General features: G+C 52.2%; 1 protein-coding gene across 2 annotated transcripts in view; it reads left to right on the top strand.

The window, feature by feature from the left end:
- dao.2 (D-amino-acid oxidase, tandem duplicate 2) overlaps positions 1 to 13672 on the top strand; it is a 96876-nt gene that overhangs the window by 45624 nt on the left and 37580 nt on the right. For both annotated transcript variants that reach the window (XM_072482080.1, XM_072482168.1), the window contains exons 8-9: positions 1362 to 1444; positions 2348 to 2465. In XM_072482080.1, the coding sequence (XP_072338181.1) occupies positions 1362 to 1444; positions 2348 to 2465 (201 nt within the window). The remainder of the gene's footprint in view (positions 1 to 1361; positions 1445 to 2347; positions 2466 to 13672) is intronic.

Here is a 13672-nt window from a genome sequence, read left to right as displayed (position 1 = left end):
GTTACTGTCTGTGTGGAGTCTGCACGTTCTCCCTGTGTCTGCATGGGTTTCCTCCGGGTGCTCCCGTTTCCTCCCACAGTCCAAAGATGTGCAGGTTAGGTGGATTAGCAATGCTAAATTGCCCTTAGTGTCCCAAAAAGGTTAGGTGGGGTTACGGGGATGGGGTGGAGTTGTGGGGATAGCGTGGAGGTGTGGGCTTAGGGTACTCTTTGCAAGGGCCGGTGCAGACTCGATGGACCAAATGACCTCGTTCTGCACTGTAAATTCTATGATCTATGATCGATTATTCCAAATGTGCCCGAAAAGCAGCTCGTCATGGCGCAGCATGGCCGGGAGGCACTGCCATAAGATCTACCGAACTCGCAACGCCTCACGGGATATAACGCGATCTCACAAGGCGTTGCGATGTAAATCCTGCCCATTGTGGGCGGTGTGGACAGGATCACTTTTTAGCAAATCTGAATATTAAAACATATTAAAGCAAGACAGCTTGTCTCATGTTAATGCGCAGATTCCCGAGGTACCTGAGGCATGGGATCTATCTCCTTTGCCTCAGAGAGCTCGGGTGAGCGCCATTCTGTTCTGGTCTCCACAAATGAGGACCAGATGGTATGGCACACTTGGGGGACACCCAGGGGATTGGAGACCACAGGTCTCCCTGTGGTCCTCAGGCAGTGTGATACCCTGGCACTGCTGGTGCCACATGGGCACCCTGGCAGTGCCAGCCAGGCACCGTGGCAGTGCCACCTGGTTCCCAGCATTGCACTGCCAAGGTGCCAAGCTGCCATTTTTAGCGGGGTGGTGATCCAGCTGGGGGCGCCCTGCGTGGGTGTTTGGGGGAGGGGGGGGCGGAGGGTCCTCCCATAGTGTGTTGGGGCTTGGGGATGGTCAGGGGTTGCTTTGGGGGCTCCAGAGATCGGGATGCCATTTTTAAATGGCATCCCGAACTCTTGCTACAGTGAGGAGTTCCGGAGAGCGGAGCTCCTCAGAGCAGGAAACAAGGCTATGTGCGGCCTCAGCTGTGCATTCCCTGCTGGGCAACACGGTAGCACAGTGAGTAGCACTGTTGCTTCACAGCTCCAGGGTCCCATGTTCGATTCCCGGCTTCCTTGCAGTGTTACTGTATGCCTACTTGTGACAATAAAGATTATTATTATCTAACCCTAGTGCCGTTTTATAGTGTGTTTCGCGGCGCTGCGACCGCCAGGAAACACGTGGCTATACGTGCTCGCCATGGGACTTTGTTCCCATTTTGTTAAATCCTGCCCAATGTAGCTGAAATTCTCACACATTTTTCTCTTGTTTCAAGCTACCTAATATTGCAAGTATTTAATCTCTCATCTGTTTAAAATGTTTTTCAGGTTTATGCACCCTGGATAAAGCACTTCATTCTGTCAAACGATGATACGACCACGATTTATTCCATGCCATATATTATACCAGGGTAGGTGCAATCAAAGTACTCAAAGGACTGAAAGCTACAATGGTAACCATAGGGAAGATTGATCGGAGAACAGTTCGTCTGAATGAAGAAAATAAATAAATGCTGTAATTAACCTAGTGTCTGTCAAGCTCTCTGGAATTTTGTTTCTTTCCTTTTCTGTCAGCCTGCATTATCTTTGATTTTGATCGTCTCCTTCCCTTCCCTATCAGCTCTATTGCTTTTCTTATGTGCTGTTTATTTTTTGTTCTTCCGTCGTTCTGTTGAATTAATAGATAAAAATGGGCAACGTAAAAGCTTTATGAAGTTGTAATTCTTATGTTTATAAATATGTTAACCCAGAAATAACATTTTCACAGGATATTGCATAACAAACTAATCTTCCTTTTCCCCCTTTTTTGAGAATGAGAGGCCTGCCTTTTTTTGATCTGCCCGCCCCTGCACTGATGATGCTGCGTCTGCAATATGAAGCTGGTGACTAGGAGATGTGAAAAAGCAGCTTTGATCAGTCTCCCTCTACCTTTTTTCCCCCTCCCTGTGAGGAATTGTCAGCCTTCTGTATTGTACCTTCCCATGTAGAATGACTGAGGCATTCAATACACCAAGACTCAGATTGCTTTCCGCGTTCCTCACATAATGAGTTCTCTATCGACTAAACTTTGGTGACAGGGTTTAGAGTTAAGAACCAAGATATTTGCCCTCTCCCCAAGAAGGTGATGCATATGGTAAAGTGAATTGAAAGGAAGGACCAATACACTTGCTGCAATGTTCCCAGCCCAAAAGTAAAGGAGAACAACACAAGTACTGTTACTGGCTGAGAAGTAAGCTTTGTATTGGGACAAATGTTGTGTGACACCTTCAATTTGAAAACTGTTTTGCAGTTGATTTTATTGTTTCTTATTTCAGGAGCAAATTAGTAACCGTGGGAGGAATCTTCCAGCTTGGGAATTGGAATGAGGAGAATGATTCGGAAGACCACAAGAGAGTGTGGGAAGGTGCCTGCAAACTTGTCCCTAGCCTGAAGGTTGGTACAAAGAATTTTATTCCATTATATTGTAAACCAGAATTACTGTGGGGAAAAACAAACACATGGAAAACAATCTGAATGATTAATTTCTGTTCATTTCTCAACAAATTAACTTACGGGGATCATGTGATGTAAGAACAGGATTAGCAGTGTTTTCATGTGGGCTGGTGCTACTCATCTTTTAATCCTTCAGTTATCTTGCTTACGTGGCACATACTTAACTAATCCAGGAGTGAATACTTCATAATATGTGATACACCATCAGTAACACACAAGTGATGAACATAACTGAGGCTTTAATACACGAAACAACAAGCCTCCTGCCTCTGGACCCAAACTGGGATGGAGGCGGAGACTTGCCACCTTTGTACATAAGCCCGAGGGGAGGAGCCACAGGTGGAGCCAGCCTGGACAAGCTCGGGCATGTACAAGCATGCACAATACAATAGAATACATATAATGCAATAACTTGGTTTACCACATATACCCCCTGTTTAAAAAAAATAGAGTCTGGCGTAGGTGAAGTGATCTTAAAGGTCAAGTCTGTCGGGGGCCTTGACCTTCCGCCGTGATCGCCTCAGTCCCGGCTGTGGTGTGGGCGCCGGCGTCGAGACCTACGCGTCCGGGAGCATGCTTTCTTCTTCTTCACCCAGATGTTCAGTTGGCGAAGGGGGGAGGCGGTGTATGGGCGGAGGTGGTGATGTTTGTTGCCGGTGGGCCTGTGGGTATCAGCTCATGAGGGAGGTGGACAGGGATGGGGGAAGACGGTGTAGGGAGGGGGGTGGTGGTGTTGTTCGCCGGGGAACCTGCAGGTGCCAAATCCCGAAGGGAGACCGTGTCCTGCCGCCCGTCCCGGTGTGCCACGTAGGCATATTGGGGGTTTGCATGGAGGAACAGGACCTTCTCGACGAGGGGGTTGATTTTATGGCTTCCGGAGAAGGGCGGGTCCTGGGACTGCCAGCCAGGACGGGAGCGAGACCCCTGAGGTGGACTTCCTAGGGAAGGCAAACATACGCTCGTGAGGAGTCTCGTTAGTGGCTGTACATAGGAACGACCGGATGGAGTGGAGCACATCGGGGAGGACCTCCTGCCAGCGGGAGACTGGGACACCTTTTGACCGTAGGGCCAGAAGGACGGCCTTCCAGACCGTTGCGTTTTCCCTCTCCACCTGTCCGTTTCCCCGGGGGTTATAGCTGGTCGTCCTGCTGGAGGCGATGCCTTTGCTGAGCAGGAACTGATGCAACTCATCGCTCATAAAGAAGGAGCCCCGATCACTGTGGGTGTAGGCGGGGAAACCGAACAGGGTGAAAAGACTGTGCAGGGCCTTGATAACGGAGGCAAAGGTCATGTCAGAGCAGGGGATGGCGAAGGGGAATCTTGTGTACTCGTCAACGATGTTGAGGAAGTATACGTTACGGTCAGTGGAGGGGAGGGGCCCTTTGAGGTCCACGCTGAGGCGCTCAAAGGGGCGGGAGGCCTTTACCAGATGTGCTCTGTCTGACCGATAGAAGTGCGGTTTGCACTCCGCGCAGACCTGGCAGTCCCTGATCACGGACCTGACCTCCTCGATGGAATAAGGCAGGTTACGAGCCTTGATGAAGTGGAAAAAACGGGTGACCCCCAGGTGACAGAGGTTGTTGTGGAGAGCCCGGAGTCGGTCTACCTGTGCGCTGGCACATGTACCGCGTGAGAGGGCACCTGGGGGCTCATTGAGCTCTCCAGGTCGATACAAGATATCATACCTGTGGGTGGAGTGCTCAATCCTCCACCTCAGAATCTTGTCATTGTGTTATTGAACATGAAGGCAACCGACCGTTGGTCAGTGAGGAGAGTGAATCGCCTGCCGGCCAGGTAATGCCTCCAATGTCTCACAGCTTCTACGATGGCTTGGGCTTCCTTTTCGACGGAGGAGTGTCGAATTTCGGAGGCATGGAGGGTACGGGAGAAGAAAGCCACGGGCCTGCCCGCCTGGTTGAGTGTAACGGCCAGAACAAAGACCGACGCATCGCTCTCCACCTGGAATGGGATGGACTTGTCCACAGCTTGCAACGCGGCTTTGGCAATATCTGCCTTGATGCGATTGAAGGCGAGTCGGGCCTCAGCCGTTAGGGGAAAGATGGTGGATTTGATTAGTGGATGGGCCTTGTCCGCATAGTTGGGGACCCACTGGGCAGAGTACGAGAAGAACCCCAGGCATCTCTTCAGGGCCTTGGAGCAGTGGGGAAGGGGGAGTTCCAGGACGGGGCGCATGCGGTCGGGGTCGGGCCCTAGGACTACGTGTTCCACAACGTAGCCGAGGATGGCTAGGCGGGTTGTGCGGAAGACGCATTTCTCTCTATTATAGGTTAGGTTCAGGAGTTTAGCGGTGTGGATGAAGCGCCGGAGGTTCTCGTCATGGTCCTGTTGGTCATGGCCGCAGATGGTGACGTTGTCTAGGTACGGGAACGTGACCCGCAGCCCGTACTGGTCAACCATTTGGTCCATTTCCGCTTGGAAGACCGAGACCCCGTTGGTGACGCCGAAGGAGACCCTGAGGAAGTGGTAGAGGCGGCCACCTGCCTCGAAGGCAGTGTATTGGCGGTCCTCCGGGCAGATAGGGAGCTGGTGGTACGCGGACTTCAAGTCGACTGTAGAGAAGACTCGATACTGTGCAATCTGATTGACCATGTCAGATATGCAGGGGAGGGTGTACGCATCGAGCTGCATGTACCGGTTAATGGTCTGGTTGTAATCGATGACCATCCTGTGCTTCTCCCCAGTCTTCACGACCACCACTTGGGCTCTCCAGGGGCTATTACTAGCCTCAATGATCCCCCTCGCGCAGGAGTCGCTGGACCTCCGACCTGATAAAGGCCCTGTCCTGGGCACTGTAGCGTCCGCTTCTGGTAGCGACGGGCTTACAGTCCGGGGTGAGGTTTGCAAAGAGGGAGGGTGGGGCGACCTTAAGGGTCGTACGGCAACAGACGGTGGGGGGGGGCAGGGGTCTGTCGAACTTTAAGGTAAGGGTCTGGAGATGGCACTGGAAGTCGAGCCCCAGTAATAGGGGAACGCAGAGATGGGGGAGGACGTAGAGCCTAGAGTCAGTGTACTTTACGCCTTGTACAGTAAGGGTCGCGACACAGAACCCCCGGATTTCTACTGCGTGGGATCCGGAAGCCAGGGAGATTTTCTGGGTCGCTGGTAGGATGGGGAGGGAGCAGCGCCTTATCATATCTGGGTGTATGAAGCTGTCTGTGCTCCCGGAGTCGAAAAGGCAGGCCGTCTCGTGCCCATTGATCCGGACGGTCATCGTGGACTTCGCGAGGTGGTGCGGCCGGGACTGGTCAAGTGTGACGGAGGCAAGTGTCGGAAGGCGGTCGGTAGGCCGGTCGGAGGGAGCGGCGGCCAACGTACGGTCGGGTGAGCTGGGCTCCCGGGAGGCTGCGGAGTGGTCCCAAGATGGCAGCTCCCATGAGCCGCGGGTGGCAACTGCGATGGCGTCCAAGATAGCGGCCCCCATGGGTCGCGTGTGGCGGGTGTCAGCGGCGATGGCGTCCAAGATGGCGGCCCCCGTGGGTCGCATATGGCGGGTGGAGCGGTCGCTGGGGGCGGTCCCGACAGGCAGCAGGCAGCGCTGCTGGGCCTAGAAGATTTAGGGGGGGGATCGGGCCTGGCAGGCTTTTGTGAAGTGGCCTTTCTTTCCACAGCCGTTACATGCCGGGCTGCGTTGTCTGGGGTGATTACCCTGGCCGCAGAAGTAGCACCTCAGGCCTCCGGCGTTGGCGGGCCGCTGCGCGGCGCAGGCTTGTGTCGCACCCGGGTCGGTTGATGGCTGCGCCCACGAAGGTGCTGCGCGGTTGGAGGTGTAGGCCCCCATGTTCTGGGAGGCCACCTCCAGCAAGTTGGACAGTTGTCTGTCTCTGGGAGGCCGAGTGTCCCCCCTTCTAGTAATCGATGGTGGATATAGTTAGAGTTCATGCCCGTGACATAAGCGTCCCTGATCAGCAGCTCCGCGTGCTGGGTAACCGATATCGCCCGGCAGTCACGGTTCCGGCAGAACATGCGCAAGGCACGCAGGAATTCTGCGAGTGATTCCCCAGGGCGTTGCTGTCTCGTTGCAAGGAGGTGCCAGCATATACCTGGTTAATGGATTTCACGTATTGTCCTTTTAGCAGTGTTATTGCTTCCGCGTACGAGGGGGCGTCCCTGATGAGGGGAAAGACACTTTGGCTCACCCGTGCATGGAGGACCTGCTTCTTTTGGAGATCTGTGAGGTCTTCATTGAAGAATGTGAAGAACGCCTCGAAGCAGCTTAGCCAGTGTTTAAACGTTTCTGTAGCGTCGGCTGCCTGTGGGTCCAGCTCCAAGCGATCAGGCTTGAGTGATGAGTTCATCTTTAGAAGTTTAGTGTATTAAACTGATACACCATCAATACCACACGACGAGTGATGAACGTAACTGAGGCTTTAATACACTAAACAGCAAGCCTCCTGCCTCTGGACCCGAACTGGGTCGGAGGCGAAGACTTGCCACCTTTATACATAAGCCCGAGGTGAGGAGCCACAGGTGGAGCCAGCCTGGACAAGCCCAGGCATGCACAAGCATGCACATTACAATACAATACATATAATGCAATAACGGGGTTTACCACAATATGTCCCTGGAGGATTTCTGGAGACAAAATGCTGAGGAACCCTAAGAAAATCGCCGCTAAAGGGGAGCAGTCAGATGCAACTGGAGTGGAGCTGGCTCTGTAATATGGCGACTTGATCCTCGAGCGGGCTCTTGATCAAGCACTTTCAAAAGCATTGCAGCTGATGACTGTGAACATCATTCGAGTCATTGACGACAAACTCGGCTTGTTGGCACAGAATATGAGACCGAACTAATAAAAGGCTCGATGAAACAGAGGAGAGAATGCTGAATATCTTCTTCAGCTGAGGCCCACTTGCATCCTTGGAAAATGAGCTGCAAGGTATGTTATAAATCCTGGAGAATCTGGAAAACCGAGGCCGGAAGAAAAATGTCCAGGTCATCAGTTTGCCTGAAGAAGTGGAGGGTAAGACCCCTATGAAATTTTTTGAGAGCTGGCTGCCACATTTTCTTAATCTGGGTACAAATCTGAGCATGTTAAATTGGAAAGGGCACATCGTATCCTACCTTTAAGGCCAGGGACAACCAAGCCCCAGACCTGTAATTCATTTTCATAACTTTGTGGATCGCCAAAGAGTACCAGCCTCCCCGAACAGGCGCCGGAATGTGGCGACTAGGGGCTTTTCACAGTAACTTCATTGAGGCCTACTTGTGACAATAAGCGATTATTAATAAGCAATTATTATTGGAAGCAGCGAGGCGTGGTGGGACCTGGCTCCATGAGGGGACGAGGGTCTCCTTCTTTGAAGATTTCTTGGCAGCGATGCAACAGAAGCAAAGTCCGAAAATGACTCAAGTAAATTATCAGACAACTATGTAAAGACATTCCATAATCCAGCTGGTGCCTTGGCTTTTGTGAACACCATGGAAGGCAATAATTTGGAGTAACAATCTGCAGCTCACTGGAAATCCGAGCCCTTATCCTGTTATGTTTGCTGCCTGATCCTACGTTGCTGTTTATCATGTTAGCAGGGAGGTGTTAAAAATTGAGCCCTATGTTGAATATTTTACCTTTAAGAAACGCGGAGATCTCCAATTACCTTGAATGGAAAACACCTTCAGCGTGCTCCTTCTAGCTAAGGGGTGTGATGTGCAAGTGGTATGATAGTTGGGTCCGTGATTGACATCCATCTTGTCGTCTTATCCATATGTTTATGATGATAATTTAGGTTGCTTGCTATCCTTAATTTGTTCATGATAAATATGAGTAGCACCACTGCTAGGAGGTGGATGAGAGGATTAGGTCTTCATGGGCGCGGTCAAAATGCAGGAGGGGCATTTAGTTCCCATTCTCATTCTGGCTCATATTTTCCCACTGAAGAGTATGTCTCCTGAGTGTAATGAAGGAAGGTTGTAGGGATAGGCCTACAGGTCCTCATGTGTTGAGAATGACCCCTAACCACTGTCGCTGGTTTAATTTTATTGTGTTGGAGTTAAAGAATATTCTGCAACATTACAGGCCGGTCTCTTATCTGAGAAAAATACTTTCTGTGATGTCTGTGGTGGCTCTGGTATGACTGGAGATGGGGGTAATATATTTTGATGGATGCTTGAATGTAAAGGACAGGAGCAGCGAGTGAGTCAGCGGACCCAAGAGGCCGGGGTTCCCTGGTCACTCCTGAGAGGGGTAGGCCAGCGACCCGTTGGAAAACGTTCCTCACGATGTAACTGAAGGAGGAAATAAAAGTCAAAATCAAGGCAGCGGTCAAGGTGACGGTGATAGAAGCGCTGGCCACGATGCAGATGGCTCTCAACCAAGTGGAAAAGGGACTAGAGGCCTAGAGAAATGCAACCCAAGAACTGGTGAAAGCCACAACGGACCAGAGTGACTGAATCATCTCCTGGAGATCAAAATAAAGGGGTTGGTGGCGAGCCAGGAGAGGGTGAGGAGGAGTCAGAGGGTAAATCGAAACAGTGGGCATAGGAGGGGGTCGGGCCGACCTTAGGAGTGCGGCCAGCACACTAGCAGGAAAGCTAGCGCCAGGAGTTATGAGTGAAGGGGGGGAGGGATCTGTCCCGCATCTCCCAGCAGGGAGAGAGCGCCTGGCGAGGGGGGTATACTACAAGGGGGGGGAAATTAGGGCGACAGAGATGGGGGGGAAATAGAATGGGGGACAACAGTGGGGAAGGGGAGGTAGCAGAAGGAGGAGATGCAAAACCACAGAGAGAACAATGTGACAGAGGGGGGGGAAGGGCTCTCGGCTGGCTGCAACAGGCCACGCATGGCAACGAGGAACAAGGTGGCACCATAAGCAGACACTTTGGAGGGTCGTTAAACAAAGGGAAACCCCAGAGTGCAAGGACTCACTCACATGGCGTACACATAGTTGCCGACCATGTTGGGTGGCCCCTAGACAAAGGAAAACCACGGATGCAGGGGTGCATCCACAAGGTAAGTATGGTTGATCCTGCATATAGTCACCTGGAACGTCAGGGGACTTAACGGCCCAGTAAAACGATCCAGTCGTCGCTCACCAGAAAAGTATGAAAGCAGACATCGTCCTCCTCCAAGAGACACACCTGAGGGTGAAGGACCGACTGCGGGTAAGAAAGGGCGGATGGGACAGGTGTACCATTCATGTTACGGGTCGAGAGCTAGGGTGGGTAGCCATACTACTTAATAAGAGGACGATATTTATCACGACGAGGATGGTTACAGACCCAGAGTTATGGTTATCAGGTTCTGGATATGGCATTGGTGGTCCTGGTGAACGTGCGTGTGCCCAACTGGGATGACACGGAATTTGTAAAGAAGACCATGGTGGAAATCTCCGACATAAACACCCACAGACTAATCATGGGGCGGGACTTTAACTGTGTACAGGATCCACTGACGGACAGATCAAACCCCAAAAAGGGAAAAACAGCAAACATGGCTGGAGAACGAGGGACATTTAGGGAGCAGATTGGGGCAGTGGACCCATGGAGGTTCAGGGGCTGGTTTAGCACAGGGATAAATAGCTGGCTTTGAAAGCAGACCAAGGCAGGCCAGCAGCACGGGTTCAATTCCCATACCAGCCTCCCCAAACAGGCGCCGGAATGTGGCGACTAGGGGCTTTTCACAGTAACTTTATTTGAAGCCTACTCGTGACAATAAGTGATTTTCATTTCATTTCACTTCATGCACCCAGGTGAGAAGGAGTTTTCTTTTTTTCACAAGTACACAGTGTCTATACCAATATCGACGTCTTTGGGGTGGGGAAATCGGTGCTCCCAGGGATAGTAAGAGAGGAATACTCCGTGATCACTGCATGGTTGTGAGGTTGGAGATGGGCTGTGCCTAACACCCCCCATGGAGGTAGGACGCAGCCCTCCTGGCAGACAAAGTCTTCTTCCAGAAAATAACACAAGCCATACACGGGAACACAACTAACAACCGGAATGGGGAGGTCTCACCCTCCACATTCTGGGAGGTGCTGAGGCTGTGCTCAGAGGAGAAATTATTGCCTATAAGGCATGCAGGGATAGGAGAGAGAGGACAGCTAGGCAACAACTGATCGACTCCATACTGGAGGCAGACAGACGATCCTCCGAGGCCATGACCGTGGCATTTCTGGCACAGAGGAAAATGTTACAAGCAGACTTTAACCTGCTATCCACCAGGAAAGCAGTGCACCAACTCTGCCAGACACAGGGGACCTTCTATGAGAACAGAGACCAGACTAGCTGCCTGTTGAGATAGAAGGCAGCCATGAGGGAGATAGCACAGGTAAAATAGCAAAGGCGGACTGATAACTGAACCAAAACAGGTCACCGAAGCATTTGAGGACTTCTACCAGGGGCTGTACACCTCTGAGTCTCCTGACGGGGACTTGGGGATGAAACAGATCATTGGTCATGCCAGTCATGGGGGAAGATAGGAGGAGGCGGCTGGAAGCCCATCTAGAACTGGGAGAAGTCATGGAGAGCATCAGCTCCATGCAGGCGGGAAAGGCACCGGGACCAAATGGGTTCCCGGCAGACTTCGACAAAAAATATGCGGTGGCTTGCGGGAGATGTTTGCAGCTTCACTTTGCCTCCAACTGTAGCACAAGCCACTATATTGTTGATGCACATGAAAGACAAAGACCCAACTGAATGTGGATCCTACAAACATATTTTGCTGATCAGTGTGGATTTCAAAATACGCACCAAAATCCTGGCCAGGCGACTGGCGAACTGCGTACCAGAGGTGGTTGCAAAAGACCAGATGGGCTTTGTTAAGGTTAGACAGCTAACCGTGAACATCAGACCCCATCCAGAGAGAGAATACCAGAGGTGATCGTTTCCCTGGATGCAAAAAAGGTCTTCGACAGAGCCCAAGTACCTCACTGAGGTACTAAAGCGCTTTGGGCTGGGGACAAGGTTACTACTGTACAACGCTCCCAAGACGAGCGTACGGACCAACACCACCAGCTCTGAATACTTCCAGCTGCACTGAGGCAGAAGGCAGGGATGCCCGCTGTCCTCGCTCCTATTCGTCCTGGCAATTGAGCCGATGGCGATTGCCCTTCGAGCGGCGAAAATCTGGAAGGGAATCTGAAGAGGAGACAGAGATCACAGTGGATCACTCTATGCGGATGACTTGCTCCTTCTTGGGGGCAGCACGGTAATACAGTGGTTAGCACAGTTGCTTCACAGCTCCAGGGCCCCAGGTTCCATTCCCGGCTTGGGTCACTGTCTGCGCAGAGGTTGCACATTCTCCCCGTGTCCACGTGGGTTTCCTCCGGGTGCTCCGGTTTCCTCCCACAGTCCAAAGATGTGCAGGTTAGGTGGATTGGCCATGATAAATTCTCCTTAGTGTCCAAATAAAGGTTGGGTGGGGTTCCTGGGTTATGGGGATGGGGTTGAGGCGTGGGCTTAAGTGGGGTGCTCTTTCCACAGGCCAGTCCAGACTCGATGGGCCGAATAGCCTACTTCTGCACTGTAAATTCTATGATTCTATGACTCTACATCTCAGACCTATAAATCAGCATGGAAGGGATCATGAAGCTCCTGAGACAGTTTAGAGCCTTTTTGGGCGACATGCTCAACCTGAGCAAGAGTGAAGTCTTCCTGGTGAACCCGAAAGAGGGAGGGGCAGAGATAGAGGGATTACCATTCAAGCGAGGCCCAATGCAAATTCCGCTATCTGGGGATCCAGATTGCCCACAACTGGACACAAATCCACAAATGGAACCTGACCAGTCTGGTGGAGGAAGTAAAAGAGGACCTTCAGAAATGGACACACTCCCGCTCTTCCTGGCGGGGAGAGTGCAGACGATCAAGATGAACATGCTGCCCAGGTTCCTCTTCCTGTTCAGATCTATACAGATCTACATCCCAAGGCCTTCTTTAACTTGGTTGACAAAATGATTATGATATTTGTGTGTGGAGGGGGAGTAAGAACTGAAGGATCCTCAGAAAGGCCTTCCAGAAGCATGGGGGCCCTGACCCTGCCAAACCTACAATGCTACTGTGGTAGTCACCACTGTTGTATTATATTGTATATATGGGTATTATGGTAAGGCCCGTGTACTACAGGTACGGGGGTAGATCCTGCCTGCTGGCTCCGCCCAGGGAGCAGAGTATAAATGTGTGTGCTCTCCGAACAGCAGCCATTTTGTCAGCTGCTGTAGGAGGCCACACATCTCTGTGTAATAAAGCCTCGATTACATTCTACTCTCGTCTCGTCGTAATTGATAATTATTACACAGAGATTTTTCAGAGATGGACCTCCGCATCAAGCCGGATCGCCTGCAGCTGCATCCTCAAGCAGACAACGCCAAAAAGGACTTCCAACATTGGCTAGCTTGCTTTGAAGCATACATCGGGTCTGCGCCAGACCCAATCTCAGAAGCACAGAAGCTCCAGATTCTGTACACACGGCTAAGCTCCAATGTTTTTCCCCTCGTCCAGGACGCGCTTACCTACGCAGAGGCCATGGCGCTACTGAAGGAGAATTATGCTCAGCAGACCAACAAGATCTACGCCAGGCACCTCCTATCCACGCGGCACCAACTTCCTGGTGAGTCTGTGAAAGATTTCTGGCGTGCCCTGCTCGCCCTGGTGAGAGACTGTGACTGCCAGGCAGTTTCGGCTACTGAACATTCGAACCTGCTAATGAGAGACGTGTTCATTACGGGCATAGCGTCTGACTACATCCGCCAGCGCCTCTTAGAAGGGGCCACGCTTGACCTCGCGGCGACCAAGAAACTAGTGCTCTCGCTCACGGTTGCCTCACGCAACGTACAGGCTTATGCCCCCGACCGCACGGCCCACCAGCCCTGTGCATCGTGGACCCCATTAGCGACCGCCCTCAGCCAACCCCACACCTGCGCCGCGCGGCAGCCAACCAACCGCGGGGGACCCAAGTGCTACTTCTGCGGACAGACAAAACACCCCCGGCACCGCTGCCCGGCACGGAGCGCGCTCTGCAAGGCCCATGGCAAGAAGGGACATTTTGCTGCAGTGTGCCAGGCCCGCTCGATCCGCTATTGTCCCGGCACCCCCCAGGTGCGGCCAGTGGGCGCCGCCATCTTCCTCTCCTCAGACCACGTGCGGCCCGTGGGCGCCGCCATTTTGCCCCACTCACAACATGTGCAGCCCGTGGG

This window comes from Scyliorhinus torazame, chromosome 1, assembly GCF_047496885.1.
Source record: "Scyliorhinus torazame isolate Kashiwa2021f chromosome 1, sScyTor2.1, whole genome shotgun sequence".
Lineage (NCBI taxonomy): Eukaryota > Metazoa > Chordata > Chondrichthyes > Carcharhiniformes > Scyliorhinidae > Scyliorhinus > Scyliorhinus torazame.
Note: the sequence above shows the minus strand (reverse complement) of the source record. Positions and strands in the feature narration are given on the sequence as shown.